The sequence below is a fragment of the Rhinolophus hipposideros genome, assembly GCF_964194185.1.
Source record: "Rhinolophus hipposideros genome assembly, chromosome: 16".
Lineage (NCBI taxonomy): Eukaryota > Metazoa > Chordata > Mammalia > Chiroptera > Rhinolophidae > Rhinolophus > Rhinolophus hipposideros.
Window position 1 is genome coordinate 29670887 of NC_138062.1, and position 20348 is coordinate 29691234.

General features: G+C 35.5%; 1 protein-coding gene across 5 annotated transcripts in view; it reads left to right on the plus strand.

The window, feature by feature from the left end:
• The window catches only part of FZD3 (frizzled class receptor 3), an 82751-nt gene extending 64219 nt beyond the window's left edge, over nucleotides 1-18532 (plus strand). For 2 of the 5 annotated variants that reach the window (XM_081075781.1, XM_081075782.1), the window contains one exon: nucleotides 932-11528. In XM_081075781.1, the coding sequence (XP_080931907.1) occupies nucleotides 932-1145 (214 nt within the window). In that variant the 3' untranslated portion in view covers nucleotides 1146-11528. Of the gene's footprint in view, nucleotides 1-931; nucleotides 11529-18467 lie in introns of those variants that run through there. The other 3 variants (XR_013995062.1, XR_013995061.1, XM_081075783.1) reach the window with 3 other exon arrangements.
• The last annotated feature ends 1816 nt before the right edge of the window (nucleotides 18533-20348 follow it).

Genomic DNA, 20348 nt, shown 5'->3' on the forward strand with positions numbered 1-20348 from the left:
ACAAAAAGATGTATATATGAGTGTGAATTTTCTTACCTCCCATGCGGGACTCAGTGAGTCAGGATTGCAACAAAAGAAAATTTAACAGCTCCTCGCTGCTGCCTTTCAAGGTAAGTACAATGATGGAGGAGGAGACTGCCTGCAGTGAGCAATGCAGCCCAGTTGACATACTCAAAAGCTGGGTCTTGGGGTAGGGATACTGAGAGAATTTGCTTTAGCAGGAATGTAACTTACAGTGTGTTAGGATGTTGTTACGTGTAATTAGATGTACCTTCTAGGAGATAGCATCTTCACAGCCTCAGGCCTAATGAAAAGTCATTAAGACCATTTACAGTAGTTGATTCAGCTATTAACTGGGCTATCTGGAAAGAAGCTGTCAGCACACACCGTCATCATTGCTTGCCAATTCATTCAGGGGTTTTTGTTGTTGTTACGCTAATTTCTCTAATTTCATATGCTCCCTCTTCCTGGTCTTTTAGTAAATTGGAGTTAGCTGTACTTCTGATTATAATCAATTTTCTAGACTCCTTGGACAATACGGTATTTCTTCTATTGTTGTTCCTCCCCTCCCTCTATCCACCCCATAACCCCAAACTCATTTGAATGCGAAAAGTATTCACACTTAGCATAGTTCCATGTCAGTCAGCTCTACTTAACCTTACTTAGCGTCTGTCCTTCTCCAAAGAATAGGACCTTAATTCTGAATCTAATGAATAGATGTCCTCCTTTTTTTTGGTTAGCCATATGTATAAGTCTACAGTGTAACTGAAATCACTGTAAATCATCAAAATTGGTTGTTACTTTTTCAGTTGGTTTCCTTGTTCATTTCACTTGTTGGTTTTCCTCTTAATGTGTCATTTTCATGAAAAATTTTAGTGTTATTTTCTAGTATGTTCTGTTACCCCCTTCAAAATAAACTCTCCTGTATTAGGTACACTCCCTGCAGTTACAGAGGAATGGAAGAGAGACTACCTCATGGAAGCATGTCACGACTAACAGATCACTCCAGGCACAGTAGTTCCCATCGGCTCAATGAACAGTCACGACATAGCAGCATCCGGGATCTCAGTAACAATCCTATGACTCACATCACACACGGCACCAGCATGAATCGGGTTATTGAAGAAGATGGAACCAGTGCTTAAATTGCCCTGTCTAAGGTGGAAAACTTGTGCCATTTAAAAAGCAGATTTTATTCTTTGCCTTTGCATGACTGATTGCTGTAACTCACTGTTATGCGTTCAGTCAGGTGCAGATTGTGTCCATTTGAAAAGTAAACTTGCTTTTTATATTGCATCAAACTTGGAACATCAAGACGTCCAAAATGCTAAGAATTATATCGTCACATAAATAATCCTTATTTCTAGGTTATGAAGAGATAATTATTTGTCTGGTAAGCATTTTTATAAACTCATTTTATATTTAGAAAAATCCTAAACGTGTAGTGACTGCTTTGTAGTGAACTTTCGTATGATATCAGTTACTTGTGAGGTAACGTTCTTGGTCGTTCTGTTAATAAAACAAAATTTCAGAATTAAAGAAACTTTCTATGCAAGGTTTATTTCTCAGATGAATAATAGGACTTTGTAGTTTTATTTCCACTGAGTGAAGAAAAACTTTTTAAACTGTAGGAGAATTTGATAAATCAGCAAGTGTATTTTAGCTAACAGAATATAGGATCAACAGAAGAATCTGATTAGTCTTTTGAAGGCTCTTTCAAAATTCTATCAAAATAAACTTCATCCAGAGAGGTGCAGGATTAGGAGTAGCAATGGGCATTTTTTCCCCCCTATAATTGAGCTGATTTTATTACTTTTGTAAATACTACTTTTACTGGCAGTGTTTTTATAACTTATCCATATGCATGATGGAAAAATAATTTTTAGCTATCTTTTCCCATGTAGTAGTATTGATTCACAGAGAACTTTATGTTCTATCTGTTTTGTGGAGGCATGTAATAAGATCAGCATCACATATTATAATGTGTTTTTTTGTGTGTTTTTTTTTTGTTTTGTGGTAGCCACAATTACAAAATGGCAAAATATTTTCTCTGTATTCATTGTTGTATTTTTCTACAGTGAGATGTGATCTTGCCAAAACCACCAACCAGATCTTGGTATCCAGGCCCCTCCTACTAGTGAGTTGATTGTCTGCAGTTGCATTGCCCAGTAGCAAATAGGCTACAGATTTTGCACCCCTGCCCCCTCCCCCTTACTTTCAGATTCTGGATCATTCTTGTTTACAGCTGAAATATATATAACCTAAACCCAAAGTGGTGTTTTATTTGGGATATCTGAAAATCATTGTAGCTAAATGAAGCATGGTTAATCTTGCTATGAAGTATCTTTTAATCTTAAAAATATAAACTCAAAAATTGACATTTTTGTCTTGTAATGTTTAAATAACTTGCAGTAAAAACTATGAATTTTATTTGGCATGAAATTGATCAGAACAGAAAGAAAAATTCTGGAAAATGCTGGGTATATTATATAGAAAAGCATATTTAAATAAGCTGTCCTCAATCCTGACTACAGATAAGAAACACTTGGGGAACTTCTGATGTCCAACAACTCCCTCTCATTCAGATGAGAATTGGTAGTTTTTAAAAAAAAGCTTTCCAGGTGATTCTAATTTGCAGCCAGGCTGCAGTCTGTTTTAAACTAACTTGCCCTTGATGATGATCTGATGGCATCTTATTACATCATGTGATAATCTAGCTGGACTCAATATTATACTTTTATATCATTACCTGATATACAGTTGTTTTCCATTTTATTGTCCTTTTATAATGTGGAATTCTGGGCTCCACTCCTAAAGATTCTTATTCAGAAACTCAGAGGTGGTAGGACTTTAAAATCTGTAGTTATAAAAATACTGTAGATGATTATTTTGCAGATCGTCTAAGAATTATACCTTAAAAAACATTCTAGACTCCAGAGAGTCTAACTTTGTCATATGCTAGCTTTTGACCTTTAACACGGTAACTTCTCTGAGTTCTGAGCTTCAGTTCCCTTGTTTATAAATGAAGATAGACGATAAATACTTATCTCACAAAGTTGTCAAATAGGGATCAAATGAAGAATCTTATGAAAGTGCTATGAAAAGCATGAAATATAAGGGAATTAAGATTATTGAGGATTTAAGAGATTTGTTTGAGGGCTATTATAGTACATTTCATGACGTGCTTAATTCATACGTACTTTTACTGTGTTTTTTTAAAACAAAAGTACTGAAAAATTAGGTGTTGGTACAAGAAGCTTTTAGCAGGCACAAAAATCAGTTTTCTGATAAAAATAATTTGTATGTCATGTTGTTTCTTTCAAAGTATCTATGTCTTAATATTTATTGTTATTAATTCTTCATAAGATATATTTGAACATTTGGCCCAAAGTGTTTTTCTTTTTCCTTGGTCTTCATTGTATTTCTCATTGGAACTGGAGTTAATATTCAAAATAGGCAGAGTCTGAATTCCCCTATAACAAATATTTAGTGAGCCTTTTCTCTGAAGGAAGGCCAAACTTATAACAACTCATTTATAAATAAATTAGTAATTCATGAGGCTTTTGTCTGAGAATCTCTCCTGAGAAAAGCATGAGAAGACCAACACAAATGTTCAGAAACAAACATAAGAAGTTAAAATAGAAGGTACCAGTTTGAGCTCAAAGATGTTGTTAGTCATTGCCATCTGCATTATATTATCAATTGCCAAAATGTTAATTGGTTTTCTTGTACAAGTGGCCAAGTATAGACAGTCAAGTGAACATCACTATGAAAACCTTAACTTTGTGCTTCCTTATTTTTACATATTCATTTGTAAGCTTCTCTGTTAAACTAACTGTTGGTATATATTGTAAGTGCTATATTGACATTTCAGTGACTTTCAGTATCTTAATTTTGCTCCACAAAATTTACTTAATATTGTTTACCCATTGTTTTGAATAACAGTGTTTAGTTTGGGCCATGTTATTTATCAAACTAGTGTTCCAAATTAATTTTTTTTTTTTTTTTTTAAGAGACAGTTGAAGAACAACAGCAATTTCAAGTTACAACAGGCTTAAACCAACTTGAGCAAGGCTGGGCAGCTTTCTTACCATGTGTTTAATTTGTGTTGTGATTGGCATATGATGTTTAGTATTTTATTTTTTCAACTGACAACTGAGAAAATAATAGTGCTCTCTAAAATAATATATGTTCAAAAGGTTTAGAAAAGTACTTTGATTTCACCAATATTATATTTAATATTTGGTCATTAAAAGATCCAAGGCAATATTAGGCTCAAAACAATAACTAGTTTCAAAGAACAATTGATTAATAACTCAACAGCCAGCACAGGGCTTAGTACATAGTAAAATTTTGGTAACTGAATGAATAACTCATGTCATGCAACTCACTTAGACTCTCCCTAGTAGTGAGAGTCTCACTTCAAAGAAATTTGAAGGATTTGAATTTAAACTAAGCAAAATGAAGTCTGCTTTACCAAAAGGACATGTGGCAAGTAATCAGAAATAAGTAAATTGTACCAAATGAAACCTATTTCTCCTATAGTAACAGTCCATATTACTATTTAAATTAAAGAAATATATATATACAAAAACTGCACCATTAATTTTTAAAGGTGAAAGCTATTCTTAGAAGTACTTAGGCTCTTGTTGGTTTTATGTGAAGTTAGATCTTGTATTAGTTGAGTGAATGAATATTCAAGCAAACCTTTATTAGTAATGGTTTTCTTTTTCTGCTGCTTCTTAGAGCAGATTTATAAAAATTCTAAGAATTTTTTCAAATTAGAAAATTTTACTACATTTTAACCTACCTCATTAGTTTCTTTTTGATAATACCTGGAAATAACTGAAATTTTAATTATCTTGGTTTAGGCTGTATCCCCATGAAATAACATGAACTACTTAAATTTTTTTGGTAAAATAGTGGATCATTGGCTAAAGCTTAGAAAACATTAATATACCAAAATTTCACTGTGAGATATTTATACTGCTTTTGACATGCCAAAGGTACATTTATATATTATCATACTTGGGTGACTTACGTAGTCTAGTGTAATGAAAATTCTACTGGGTTTGGAATTCAGAGACCCATAATTATGACATAAACTGGACAGGTCATTTAATTTCTCTTACTCTCAATTTGTTTGGTGTAAAATGAGGATAAGGTAATTTTTGGTCCCAACCTACACGGTGTTGAGAGGATCAAATGACGTGACATGTATTATAATATTCTGTAATCCATAAATTACTTACATGTTTCTGTTAGAATTTGGGGGTTATAGAAAACAAGGATTGGTCTTCAGTGATATATAGCAATAACAACAAAATAGTCAATTAGACCAGTATTCACTTGGCACAATCTTTAAATCAACAATCCAATTAGCCTTTAAAAACGAGGCTCTTTTTCAAGAGTAGCCATGCTCTTAAATTGTGCTGGCTCTTTAATACATGTTATATACCACAGTATGCTCTCAACTTTCATATGGTTGAATTTGTAGGTCACTTGCAACAGAAATTGGTGATCTCCACTATACGTTACCTTTGATATCAAATTATGTAAGATAGCTTGACTTCACTGAAATTTGTAAGAAAAATGTAAAGAGGAGTATAGGCCTTAACTTTTTTTTCTTTGAGGACTTTCACGTGCTTAATTCTCTCTAAGAACAAGTTTTAAAAGGAGATTACTGTAACTTGTAGGTTTTCAACACTGCAAAACTTGAAATTTTAAGTCATAGCATTATTTGTTTGTATAATTGTATATATAATTTTTAAACCTGCATAAAAAGTATTTCTCCTTTCCCCCCACATGTAAACACAAAAGATAGCATCTTTACAGAACCAAGATTTACAAAGGAACTCATGATTCTTTTAAACTTTTATCCCTTTTTACAACTAATTAAAATAAGAAAAAGTGTTTACATTTAATTCAGCTACATTTCCTAGTAGCTGTATAATTTTACATTATTGTCATTTGTCTATTTTATATGTATGAAAAATTATGTTGACATCTCTTCATAATTTATCTTCTTTTTTGTTCCAGTTATATGAGTTCCAGTTATATGAGGAATAGTTAGACTACATCCTTTACCTTCCATCTGACTGTAATCAGTTTCCTGGGTTTTTTTGTTTTTTTTTTTTTCCTAATTTAATTTTAATCTTAATTTTTTAAAAGATCAAATTGATATAGAATTATAGTTTTCTCTTAGGATTCAAAATCTAGGAGAAAATGTTAAAGTCTATCCAGAACCAGCCACCTTTTAGACATTACTATTTTGGTTGATTTATGAAGAGGTAATATAATAAGTTAAGGAGCGTATTTTTTATGCTATGATCTCTCATTAGAAAGCAAAATTGTGTTGCTGTAAAGATAAAAGAAAGTTAAATTCCACATTAGTCAAATCCCATACCAGTAGAACGTTACTTTCTGTAAGAGTAGTTCAGTCTATTTTAATGATCTGAAGGAAATTTCCTGCAGATTATTTTTTTTAAGAATCATCTATCACAGGATATCTATAGTGTCCTTTCTTAGACATTTGCATTGGTATGAAAACATTGCTTATAATTTAGTCTCATTTTATTGACCATTGTCACCAGTTTAACCTGATAGAGAAACGAGATTTTTTACCTTATAATTTGGATTTTGAATATTCCATGTTCCATTATTTTGGTAATTACCATTCACTAATAACAATGGTATTTATAAGACAGTGATATTTTTTAAGTTTGTTATTTTATCCTATTTCCTGAAGCAGGGTGAACTAAGTTGTTGTTGTTATTATTATTATTATTGTTATTGCCCTGGGGTTTTTGTTATATAAGTCAGCTTGTTTATTTTGCTAAATGCAAATATTTCTTTGTGTTGTGCTTATTGGCTTAAAAGAAAAGAACTTTAGAGCTAAATAATTTCTGTTTTCTAAATTATCAGATTTTTTTTTAATGCTTAGTAAAAATGAATTAGGTTATATTTAAAGTGCCACAGAATTTTGAATTATGAGACTTAATTTCTGGTCTCGCTGTTTTTTTTCAATGAGCTGTGTAACTTTGGAATTTTATCTCTTGGAACCTTGGTTTTCTCATCCGTAAGTGAAAGAAACAAGGGTATTAGGTTAGGTAACATATCAGATTCCACCTGTCTCTAATGGTTGTCCCTTGACCATTTTATAATCATTATTCTGGGTTTACTTTTATTCTTGTTATTCTTCTATGATCTATATTTACTAGATTAACCTGTACTTTTACTGCAATTTATCGTGAAATTGATAGGATTCAGATAGGTTATTAACTTTGTTTTCCATTCATGATTTTAAGTAATTTTAAAGGAGGAAAGTTATATTATAGGTAATAAAAATGAAAGAAAAGTTACAAATAATTGACAGGACTTTTTTTTTTCCCGTGGAAAAAGTCTCCTAAAGCACCAACATAAGCACCTTAAATTTATATACAGAAAAATGTGACATATACAATTTTGTGGTCTTTGTGCTCTTAAGTATGAATACAGCTAGTTAGCATAAACTTTAAATAATCTGTATTCAAGATAAAATTAGTGAACAAAGCAGAGATAGCACTGGCCCATGTAGCTAATTAAAAAGCTATCAGGGTTTACCGACATTAAAATAATTATAAAATGTAAAAGGAATTTCAGAGGAGTGGAATGAAAATTTTCTGTTCAATAATTATTCTTAAGCGGTATTCTTAGATTCATTGAATGAATACAGTTGTCAGATTGCCATGGACAAGCGTATGTCCTGCTTTAAAAATATTAGAGATAAATGTGGTTTGTTATTTTTAATTTTTTTTCTGTCTGTGCAGAAGATGTTCCATAAATCCTCCTTAAATGTCTAATAAAATGTAGTGATTCCATTAGTTCTCTCTCTCAGCAGAGTTCTCTTGTAGATTTGTGTTCTCTGAGAACCAGGCCGAGGAGGTTCCTGTTACTTTTAAAGGCCATCGTCTTTGCTCTAATTATCTGCATTAGTTCACATCAATCTCTTGAACACTTTGGTCTGTAGATTTACAATCTAGGCATTGGGTTTGTGGTCTGATGGGTAGAGAAGAATAATGGAAAGTTGATACAGGATGGTGAGCTGGTTTCCGGTGTGATTTCTTTGGCTTTACTTGGGGCTATACTTGATTCCTTGTCTTTGGTCAATTCACTGAATCAGGCAAGTCTACTAGCTTCCGGGAATTAAATTAGATGCCCAGCTTTTCTCACTTAGACATGCCCATGTTACCATGACATTTTGATTGCATGTTAAAAAAATAATCTTTATTTTCAGTTCTCTGGCTCTGCATGTTTTATTACACTTGTTAAACTTGAATCTGATGTCCAAACATTTCCTTGAATATTTTCTGGGTTTTGATAATGGGATATTCTTTAAGGTAAAGCAGATAATCCTAGAGTGAATTAATTTATATTATCCACCCACAATTTTTCTTTCTCTAACTACTACTCCCCTCCCCAGTTTTGTAAAGGAAGTTTATAAATGTCCTCTCTTATTCCCTTAGCCATGCCTCAGATAATTTTTCCCTGAACTACCCTTGTCAGCAGTAACATTTAATATGAAATAATTCTATATTTCTGAGACAAGATCAACACAATAGTTCTTTATGTTGAGTTTTACATATGCTTGAAAGTAGAGTATTTTCTTTATATATGACCTTAAAAATTACTTTTTAAAATCATAAAAAAGATTCTGATGTGCAAATATTAGTCTGGAAATTCTCTCGTCATCAGGTGCTATTTGTACCGTAGCTGTGATTTATCAGAGTAAACCTGAATTCTTTATCATTAATCTTTTTAAAATTTAATTTCTCTAGAATTACTGCATTTCACATATCTTTAACACCGCTTTTTACAACTTTTCTTCTTTTATTTTCAAATGCCAATTTATTTTTTATTTTTAAATTTTTTTTTAGTTTTTGTTTTTCATTAAAGTTTAAAAGTATTGCATTATAAAGGCATGACTATAGTTGAGACATTTACTTTGGAATAATAAAGATATCACCACCACCAGCCATCTCCCCCAGCCCTAAAATGAAAAGTTTGTTTGACACTCAAAAGCTATTAAATTGTTAAATTCTGTTCATTCAAAGAGCTGTGGAAGCTGTTTCTTCTAATTTAAAGTTTTTAAATTAAGAAAATACCAACTTCGCTGTATTTTAATCTGATAATGAAATTGGGGGATTATTTATATAAATTGATGTGTCTACAATTAATAAGTTATCAGTTATTTCATTTTCTGTAATTGGCAATGTTTTGTTTCTCGAGCCATTTTTTGTTTTGTCTTGTTTTCTTAACATTGTACAGTGTTGTATATATTAGGTTATCAGGGTCATCTCAGCAGAAAACTCCTGTAGATGAACTGTTCTTTCTGAGAATCAGGCCAAGGAGATTCTTACTGTGTGGTCATAGTTGGATAATATTATTCTAAACTATGTGAAATTGCTGGTTTTGTTGGTCAGAAGTGATGAAATGTTAGCATTTCATAATATATATTTAAGAAACACCCAAACAAAAGATTTTTTAGAGCAGATCTACTTCCCATCCCAACATTTCTTATCAACCTACCAGAGGCTTTAGGAAGGAGCCTGTCAAACTACACGAAACCACAGGTCTATCAAGAAAACTTTGCCTTGTTTTGTTGTTCAGTTGTCCAGTTTTCAAAGATATTTTATCAAAAAGACTTCAGTAATTAAAGCAAAGACCGTTTGGGGATGTATGCATTTACATAGGCTTTCATTAAGTCTGTGTGTAGTTTTTAAGCTTTCGTCACCTGAGGTATCACCATTATATCAAAGGATTAGTCTGTAAATATCATCTAAAGGCAAAAATAACTCTATGCCTCATATCTAATATGGACTCAAATTTTGCTGATTACACAATTTTATCTTCTTGGTAGGCACTCTAAAATAATGAATACTACTGTGTTATGTAGTCAGATTTTCCTTAAGGAGCCATTAAAAGATTTTTATACCATATTTCAGATGATAAGAATAAAAGTATATGAGTATAAAAACACATATAAAAATATGAAGCCTTCTACACAAGAAAGCCCCAATTTTAGGTAGAGCTATGATCTAAAAGGTTGTAAATTGGGTTGTTCCAAACTCAGATTACATCTCCCCATATAAATATTATTATTCTGAATAATAAGGGTACTAGGTTAGCAAAGAGCTGATCTAGTGCACTCCAGTATTAATCTAGGTGTTCTGGTTTGAAGAAACTTTTATAGTGGAGAAATCTTGCTTTGATCTTTCAACACTGCTTAGTACACTTCTTCCGAGGTGATACCATGAGCCCGCCCTGCACAATTCCATACTCTCTCCTTTACGTTCCCCAAGACCCTCCTAGCTGCCTTCTATCTCCAGTCTTCCTTATCAATACTTCCAAAGTATAACTTACCTCGTGTTAGGAAGAAAGAAATTTGCTTTAACTGATTCATATTAAAGTGTTAGTAACTATAGCCCTTTTACCCCAAAGGGCTATAGTTAAACATTAAAACAATCATAAAAACAAACACATTACTGTTAGCACAAATTTCTATCAATTAGTGGAATATTAAGCTTTAAAACAAAAGTGGAAATAATTTAACTAGTGTTGTTGGGACTACTGTAAGGCAAGAGATATCATTAAGTGACCTAACTCTGGAACCTGCCCCTCTTTCACTGAACCCAAGTGATGTCTGAAAGTTTGTGTATTTTCAGTGACCTTGAGAAAGGGAGGTAGTCATTTGTATTTATGGGTTATATAAAGCCAGGGCCTCCCTGATCCTGTTTTCCAGTTTACAGGCTTTGTCTGGAGCATCCTAGATATCTATCACCCACACTATTTACTGTTTCCATCTCAGTCTACCCTCCCTTCGAGCTACACCTGTCTTCTAGCTCTGCTCATTGATATTAAATTTACAGATGAGTACTGTCCATTCTTGTAAAAAAAAAAAAAAGTCTTCCCTCATTTTACTGTTATCAACAATGACCACCACCGTCTCTTTTTTCAAGAGATATAAAGGTAGAAAAGATATTCCTTTAAAATTAAAAAAAAACTATTATTTTTAAATAGCTGGCACTTAGCAATTTAGTTTTCAAACCCTACTTTGAATTAAATTGATGTGGTGATTGGTTCTTTCTAAATCTTAATCTTGGTTTATCATATAAACATCTAGTTAGAAAGTGTTTAGGCTAAAGACTTGTATTTTGTGGCATTAGTTTTCATGTTTCTTTTTTATGTATTTAAAATTGTTCATTTCCAAATGAGTGGAGAAGTTACTGTTGTTGAGATATGTATAGGGCAAGTGCACTTGATTAGAGCATGAACTGTACTTTCACAGTAGCTGGCTGTGCTTTGCACTCTGCTCTTGTAGATTTATTTTGTTTACAGTAGACTACTGTCAATTTTTGTAAATGTTTTTACTTAGCACTTTAACTGTGAGTGTACAAACTGATTTTAAATGTAGTGGTTGTATATTTTGGTTATAAATTGGAAATTTTTTAATAAAATTAAATAATTTGTTCTGTATTTTGTCATTAGCACCTGACTGAATATAATTTTTCAATCATCTTCCAGACTCTTTAATATATTGCACTGCTACTTTTAAACTATGTCTTATATTTTATATTCTGGTAATACTACTTATTTTTTCACTCATAATACCATAGGATTCATATTAACCTAGAACATAGCACTATATAAAACACACACCATTCTGTATCATCGCTGTATCATCTTTCTCTCACACTTATTTTGTCAGTATAGGGAATACCCATCTCTGTTTGTTCTTATATCCTCAGTATATAATACTACTGGGCACATAACAAGGGCTCAATAAATATCTGTTGCAAAAAATGAATACATTAAAGTATCTATAGCAACGTTCCAATAGGAAATCCTACCCACATAAGCAAATCAGTTTTTTGGTGTTTTTTTTTTCTTTCCTTGGTTTTTTTTTTTTTTTTTTTTTTTTTTTGCACAGGAAGGCAGACCAGGATTTAAACTACCAGGAGGGTTTCTTGCCTGGATCATACTTTTTAGTTGGAAGGGACCTTAGAACTCATAAAGTCGAATCTTCAATCCAGTGCAAAAATCCTCCAGAACCATCTTTTATAAGCCTTCGCTTAAGTTATTTTAGTAACAGGAAGCTCACTACTCTGTAAGGGCTTCCGTTGCATTTTGAGGCATCTTAGTTGTTAGAAAAGGCTTTCCATATTTTGAATGGAAAATATATCTCTTGGTTACCTTCTCACAATGGTACTGCTTTACAGATGATACAGTAATTCTTTCACACACTATTTTCTAGTCATTTGAAAAAACGTATGCTGTTTCTCCAGATTTTTTCTATAGGCAAAACGTGTCCTGTTTTCCACTTTCTGTCCTATTCTCCAGTTTTCTCGTGACTTCCTATGAGTCCCTTCTTTTTGTGAGTATTCCTCTTAAAATTTCCCACAAAACTGAACACGTATCTCCAGGTTCTACAAAATCAGTGAAGAATTCAGTGTACATTATACTCTGTATGTTATACTTCTGTTAAATTTATCACAGAAGAACAGGGCACTTTTTTTTTTTTTACGACCATCCCTCTTTAATCATTGAAAGGAGGTGAAGATATGTGTACATACATGTTCACAAATTGTTCAAACTCTAATGTTTGCCAATTAAAGTCAAATATTTCCTTGAGGTGCTGACTGATTACTATGTGCCAGGCAGTTAACCAAATAAAGGCCTTAATCTCCTGACAGTTTATTTCTAAGATGAACCAAATATTTAAATAAGACGGGAAAAATATCCTACTGTTATATGGTTGCTAAATTTAAGGTGTTCACATTTGAAGGGAAGGGAGTAATTTTTGAGTGGTTTATTTTATGTTGTTCATTAGCTAGCTTTGTAGATAAATGTTGATCATTAGCAGACTGTGCCCTAATCATAGTGTATATGCTGAAGCACACAGATACACACACATAGAGATGCAGTTTCTTCATCTGCACAGTGAAAGTCTTGGACTCGGCCAAAGGTTTCTAGCTATGGGATCCTTTAATGAAAAATAGCATATGTTAAGAGAAATAAGTCAGACAGAAAAAGTTGAGAAACATGATTTTACTTATATGTGGGATATAAAACTGAAAGCAACAAAGGACCAAGACAAACAAAACCTCATAGACACAGACAACAGCTCAATGGTTACCAGAGGTAAGCGGGGAGAAGGGGTGGTGAAAGAGGGGAAAGGGGGTCCAATATATGGAGATGGAAGGAGGACTGACTCTGGGTGGTGAACACACAATGCAACATATAGATGATGTATTATAGAATTGTACACTTGAAACCCAGATAATTTTACTAACCTATGTCATCCCGATAGATTTAATTAAAAAAAGAAAAAAAATATGTATATAGTTTCAATACATAAAACGTAAAAGCAGGCTGTTTTATTTAAAGAGGAAGTGCCTAAAATCCCACTTACATGGCCTGGCCCTTCTATCTCCCTCTTCACTATAGCATCCCTTTGAAGCACATAGAAAGAACTTTTAGAGTTCGAAGAGCCCACTTTAAAAATTACTAAATCATTCTGTATCTTGACTGTGGTGATAGTCACACAAATCTACCTGTGATAAAATTGCATAGAACTACACACACACACACACACGAGTGAAATCTGAATAGATGGATTATATCTATGCCAATTTCTTAGTTTGATATTGTACTATAATTACAAAAAATGTTACCATTGGGGAAACTAGGTATGGGTATTATTTCTTAAAACTGCATGTAAATCTATAATTACCTGAAAGTATTTTGTTGACCCCTGATCCAACCCAAGAGATGGTAAAACTGAGACCCAGTTAGCTTGAAGGAAAGCCAGGACCAGGAAGCCATTTCCCCTGACTTTCACAGAAGATTTGTTCCACTAGAACAGAGATTCTCAAATCTTCCTTTGCATAAAAATCACCTGGAGGAGGAAGGAGGAGAGGACATTATGATAAAACAGATTCTCAGGCCCACTCAGATTTAGATTCAGGGGGTCTGAGGTACGACCCAGGAATCTGAATTTAAAAGCACACATGATTCTGTTGCCTGTGGTCCAAGGACCACACTTTGAAAAACATTCCCCCACATCATGGATTCTTATTCCCCCGAGCAACAAATAAACCCTCTGTGTCACAGATGGATAAATAAGCAGGGCGCGATGAGTGGTTGGGTTGGAATACCTCTCAGGATTTTGTCCCCTTCCCCTTTGCCCCAGCCAGAATCCCTTGCTCAACAGCAGCTTGCCTGTGCCATGGGGTGGGCGGGCACATGGGAAATATGCAGTCACCTGCCAGCCAGCCTCGAGGGTGCAGTACAACTCTAGGGAGGTAATAGGCCAGTTCTGAGTCAGCTTTCCTAATGAGCATCCCTTGTTGACAGACTCCGGGGAGGAGCTCATTATTTGCTTTTGGCCCCCAGCCTGCCCTTGTAGGATTGCAAGTGAATAGGTGCCACAGGCTTTCACATTACCCCAGTGGGAAAAAGTGGAAAGATCATCAAAGCAACGATTTCGTTCATGCTTCTCGTTGAAAAGGGTCAGATTGGCTGGAAGGAAGCTTGTGGAGGCTGTTTGGCCCAGAGTTTCCACACTTGATCTATTCCTTTCTTCTTCGATCCATTACCCCTGCCCGTCCCTTGATCCCTTGAATGGGGACATTGTCTGCTCCAAGTCATCCAAACCAAAGGCTGTTCTTGTGAGCAATTCCTGCCCCCCCCCATCCCTCAGGTGCTTGGGAAATACAAGCCCTAAGAAAACAACAGGAGGTTAAGAATATTATGTCAGGAGTCCCTATTCTTGTAAAGGGGCTGGCCTAGTCCAGAAATTTCATTTCTTTTATCTCTGATACAAGCACCTTTCTCTTGTAGCTCTTCATCTCTTGGTAGGAATTCTACAATGAAAACCCTAGAGCCAAGTGTATGCATTTGGAGTTCAAAGTTAAGTTGGAAAAAAAGGTGGAGTTTTTGGAGCTCAACTCCAAGTGCTTTCCTGGGACATCCCCAGCTGCCATTCCAAGGAAAGGGAAGAGGACCAGGGCAAAGGTCAGATTTAGGTACTTTAGGTTGATGGTTGCAATATAGACAGCCACCTTCCTTAATCATAAGACCATACTATATAAAAGTGCAAAAAAGGGAGGTTCCTCCCGCGCCCCAGAAAAGGGAGGTTCCCTTCATTCCTGCCCCCATTCCTCTAACCCACAGGTACTGGGAGAGGAGCCTCAGCTTGTCTTTCTGGCAACCTTTGTTCCTATTGTCTACCCATGACATCTCAGACTTCTCCTGACCCCTGGACTTCTGACTTCTGAGCTGACACTGTATTGCATGAAACATGTCCGTTTTCATCTATGTGAACCCCTTCATTGTACAACGAGAAACGGGCCTTGAAAGGTCAATGACTTGCTAAGATAACTGTTCAGGAGTGTGGGTTTCCTTTTTATGTGATTCTAGAATGGCGCGTTATCAGTAAGTTTTAAGACCATAGTGGTCCCTTTTAACGAGGGCAATACCTTTGGACGAGAGAGATGGAATGGGGGGATGAAACAGCACCGAGGAATGCTGCCTTCAAAGTTTAGCCTAAAGTTGGCCTAGGTGAGTGAGAGGAGATGGAAACTGATGCCGGCCCTTCTATCTGCTGCTCGCCTTCATTCCTTGTGGCTATTTCTGTTCATTTCTCCATCTTTCTGCCTCTGCAGCTTTTTCTTTGCTTCCACTTCTCTAGCCCTGTTTAGACCAGGAATTTTTAACCTATAGTTCATGAATCCCTTGAATATAATATAAACACGTGTCTGTTTGATAGGAAAAGGCCCATTGTTTCTCACATTCTCAAAGTGAGCTGTGATGAGAAAAAAAATTTAGAACCATTCTTCTAGAGTTTGCTCCCCTTTTTCTCCAGAATTTCTGACCCTCCCTCTGCCACCTTACGATTCTGCTGGTGGCACTGTTATCATCCTTCTTCCCCCTCCAATGACTTTCCTGTCTCTTCTCTCATACCTTCTTTCTTTTTCCTTCTCTTTTGTTTCTTGCCCCACGGTATCTAACTTTATCTCTTTTTTCCCCTTCAAAACTGGCCATAATACGAAACTAATAATTGTCACGTGATGAAGTGTTGAGTAAATAAAGGTTTAGTTTCTCTATGTTTCTAATTTTAAAAGCCACTGAGTTAGATATTTTATATTTGTCTTGAAAATATTTTCATGAAGGGTGATTGTTGACTATTTAACTTAACTGGTGACAATTGATTTTTCCCTCCATGAACCCACAGCTGTGAGAACGTTGCTTCTGGACCTTGGCCTAGTTACACATCTGGAGCATGATTGCTCCCTCTAGCGTCACATATTTAGATTGCATACTGCGTGCTTGAGGAAGCTAAACTGAGAGGCAGGAAAATCTAATGGAATTTGAGTCCATGAACAGGATTCATTTTCAGCAGCTTGCGGGGCTGTCAGAACGGGTGGCTGCTGTGAGCAGAGGAAACAAGGCATTCTAACACTCTGTCATCTGAGCAATATGAGACTCTCCTTGATCGATGTCAACAATTAGGTAGAGCAGATCTCTGACGTTCAAGAGTATGGATTATAGTCCCACTTTTTGGTATTGTGATATTTTGATATATTAACATTCCGGTATGTTTGGTGGCATGATGCTGCTGCCATCATGGTGTTTATAAAATCTGAAACATTTCCATCTTGAGATGTATTTAGAAAGTTAGACACTGCATTAGTTTTCAAATGGAGTTTTCAAGGTGTACTCCTCTGGGAAGTATTATTTTATGCCTTCTTTTATATGCTCTATAATATTCAAGAAGAGAAAAAAATTATTGATAGAGAGTCATTTGCAGGAATGCATCTTAGTTTTCAAAGACATTTGAACAAACAGAGTATGAACACGACAAGATGGAAACTTATAGAAATAAATAACTCTCTGCTAAAATCCCCAACTGTACATGACAACAGCAAAGCAAATAAAAACAATTCATAACTCACTCAATAAAATGATTGCAGTCTCTGAAAAAGAACACAAAGAATTTGTCCTTAAAAGATTTTTTCAAAGATAGAAAAGAAAAAACATAACCAAAAGGTTGTATAATTTGAAGATGGATTCAGAGGAAAATATTTGGAAATAACATAACTATTTTTTTCTTACACTTCCCCCAACTAGTGTAGAACTAGAAAACACTTTTTCAGCAACTGGGAAAATCTGCAGAAAATAGATTCATAAGTGAACAATGATGCTATCGGAGCACTTCATTTTAAATGTTTCCCTTTTTTTTAAAGCTGAAATTATTGTCCAAGTTTTCATGATTAATTATTTTCATTTTTATTATTTTAAAATAATAAAATACCGTTTATAAATGTATATATTCTACTTGATAATTTTATGTGTTCATACTTTTTTAAAAAAATGAAATATGTAATATGTGCTAAGCACTGTTCTATATGCTTGATACGTATCGACTTATTCCGATCTGTTATCATTTCTATTCCATAGACGGGGGAAGTAGGGGAAGATTAAGTAAATGTACTAAGACCACACAGCTCGTATTAGTGAAGCTAGGATTTGAACTCTAGGATTTGGAGCAATCTGGCTCCAAAATCTGTGCTTTGAAACTTTTTACCTCATACTGCCTCTCCAAAAACTGAAACATGAGTATTTCAGTATTACATGAAAGAAATATCCATATTTCTCTTTACACCGGAATTGTAATCAGCAATTCAAGAGAAATACAGAGGGTGCCAAAAATATGTATACACATTTTAAGAAAGGAAAATTGTATTAAAATTGTAATACTCAGTATATACCGATAACAAAAGATGAATACAAGTCACGTTTGACTTCTGCAATTACAAGAGGTGCTCAAAGTGGTTACCATCAGTGTCTAAACACTTCTGATTATGGCGAACTATTGCTTGAGCAACGTTGACCAAAGTGTCCACTTGTATACATTTTTTGGCACCCCTGGTATATTCCAAAAGCTTCACAAAATCCCAGTTTACAAATTCGAGATGTACTTCATAGATAATCAGCTCAATACTTAAGAAATTTGCTTCCAAAGTTTATAGGCAAGTCAGTAAGGGCATGGAGAGTAACAGCCATCTTATCTCCTCTTCACAACTACCCTCTAATGAGGGAACCATTGTCCCTGTCAGAAATGATCCCCAAGGGTTAAATCTGAGGATGGCACTTGGGTGACTTGTATCTGAACCTGTAGTCCTTAGGGAATAAAAGGACCTGCCTTTGAACATGACCCACTCTCCTCGAAGGCTTTTAAAACACATCCTGCGCAGGATTCCCATTTGCTGAAGTAGTGACCACTGTGCCAGTTTCTGATGTGATTGTCATAAAGCAGAACAATTTGGTTGCTAACTATTTTTGCAACTGACTGGGTGTTGCTGTTTGACTTAGGGACTTGGTGTCCAAATGTAAAATTGTTGTTTGCTCGCCTGTTTTGTTACTAGGTAATGTGCAGAACTGACATCCAGCCGGGATGGGAAATGGAAGTCATCAATGGGAGAATCGGGAAAGGTGGGAGAAAATCTGTTCCTCACATTGTTTGGTAATGTTTCTTAAGGTAAAAATGATGGTGTTGTAGGCCATAGCAAAATGCTCCTACATCAAAGCAGCTGCACCAGACTGTCACAAACCTAATAGAAGATGGCATTACAGAGAGGCCCCCAGACAGGAACTAAGTTGGCCTCACCCACAGTGGGGGCAGTATATTTTGATGGCCCGCCAAGTAGCCTGGAAGAAATAAATTTACCAACTCATTCATTTTTAGAGGTCATGGAATGGGATGGAGTGGAATAGGAGTGGGAAGGAACCAGCGTTTCCTGAGCACCTACTATATGCCTGGTACTGTGTCTCACTTAGCCCTCAAAACAGCCCTGCACGTGGGTGTTATCATCCCTAATTTTGAAGATTTGGGAACTGAGAATCAGGTGAAATGGCATGCTTTTTCCCCATATTGCGACTGTGGATTTTCTAAATGGTCCCACAATAACTCTCTGCAGAGCTGAATCAAAGGAAGGGCCAGTTGTAGTTGCCCAGACATCAACCTCTAAAGAGCTGCCCATGCCTTGCTGGAAATGTAGTGAGGTGGAGAATGTTTTATTTCCAGCACTTCTCTTGGGGGAAAGTAGAATAAATAGCTGTAAGAAATACTAGTTGATGGGCTTCTGGGGGTGGAGTAGAGTTAAAACCCCCTTGGCTCCTAGACGGCCCATGGAGTGTGGGGTAGGGTCTGGTTAATGCAGGGTTCTGGTTTGCTGAGTTGATGTGCAAGGTTAAAGATAGAGCTGAATTCTTTAGGACAGCAGGGGAAAGGCTGAGCACCTGCCACCAGAGGGCCCCCATCTCTTCCCCCCTTCAGTCTGACCCCTGCATACCATCCCTGCCTTCCCAATATTGGACAGGTAGGTGAAGATTACAGATTTGACAGCTAGGCAATCAGTAACCTTCTGAGGTAGTTGGAATCCAGCTCTGGCGCCGTCTGCCCTCACCTGCCTAGTCTCCACACACATCCCTTTCACTTCGCCAGCAAAGCTTCCCTCCTTCCGCATGACACCCTCCTGCTCCTTTCTCTATGGGTCATAAAGTATAAATGAAGCAAAGCTTTCATAATTGCTTTTCTACCACTAGGCATTTTGTGCGCCATCGTGTATATAAACCGAGGTCATATAGAAATGTTATGTGACTTCCACTTTGAGTAAATCTTTTCAGTACTTAATAGCAGTGTTGCTGGAAATTGTTTTCCTGAGGAGAAAACAGCAAGCCCACCATACTACAATTCCAAGAGGCTTTGTTTTTCGTTTTTTTTTCCAACTTTTAGAGTAACAGCCATGTAGTTTAAAAATCAAATTTTCATGCATGCATGAGTCTAACTTAATGGGAAAGGTGTTTTCTAAAACAAAATCTAGCCTTTTCCAAATTCCTTTTTAAACTTAAATAATTCAGAATGCTGTAGAAAATCATTAGATCTTTCTTCCACATTCTCAGTGAAAAAAATGAGTGAGAAGATTGGAAAGAGAGGAAATCCCAGAGAGGGGTAGTGATAGACAAAGCAGTAGGCTATGGAAGAGGGCATGGAGAATGACGTGAGGATAAGAGGATAAAGCAGGTGATGAAGAAGAAAAAGGAAAAAACAGAGGCATGATGGGTACTGTACCACATGCCCTTAGTGAATTAAACGGGTAGAAATTAGAGCATGGGTGTTGGTGTTTAGAGTTTTCCTTGGCTCTGAGGTAGAGTGTGAAGGTTAAAATCAAGGGAATAGCAAGCGGGTAAACAATTATAGAGAAGCTGGTTATTCCACCATCTTTCTCAGGGCATATGCTCATCTT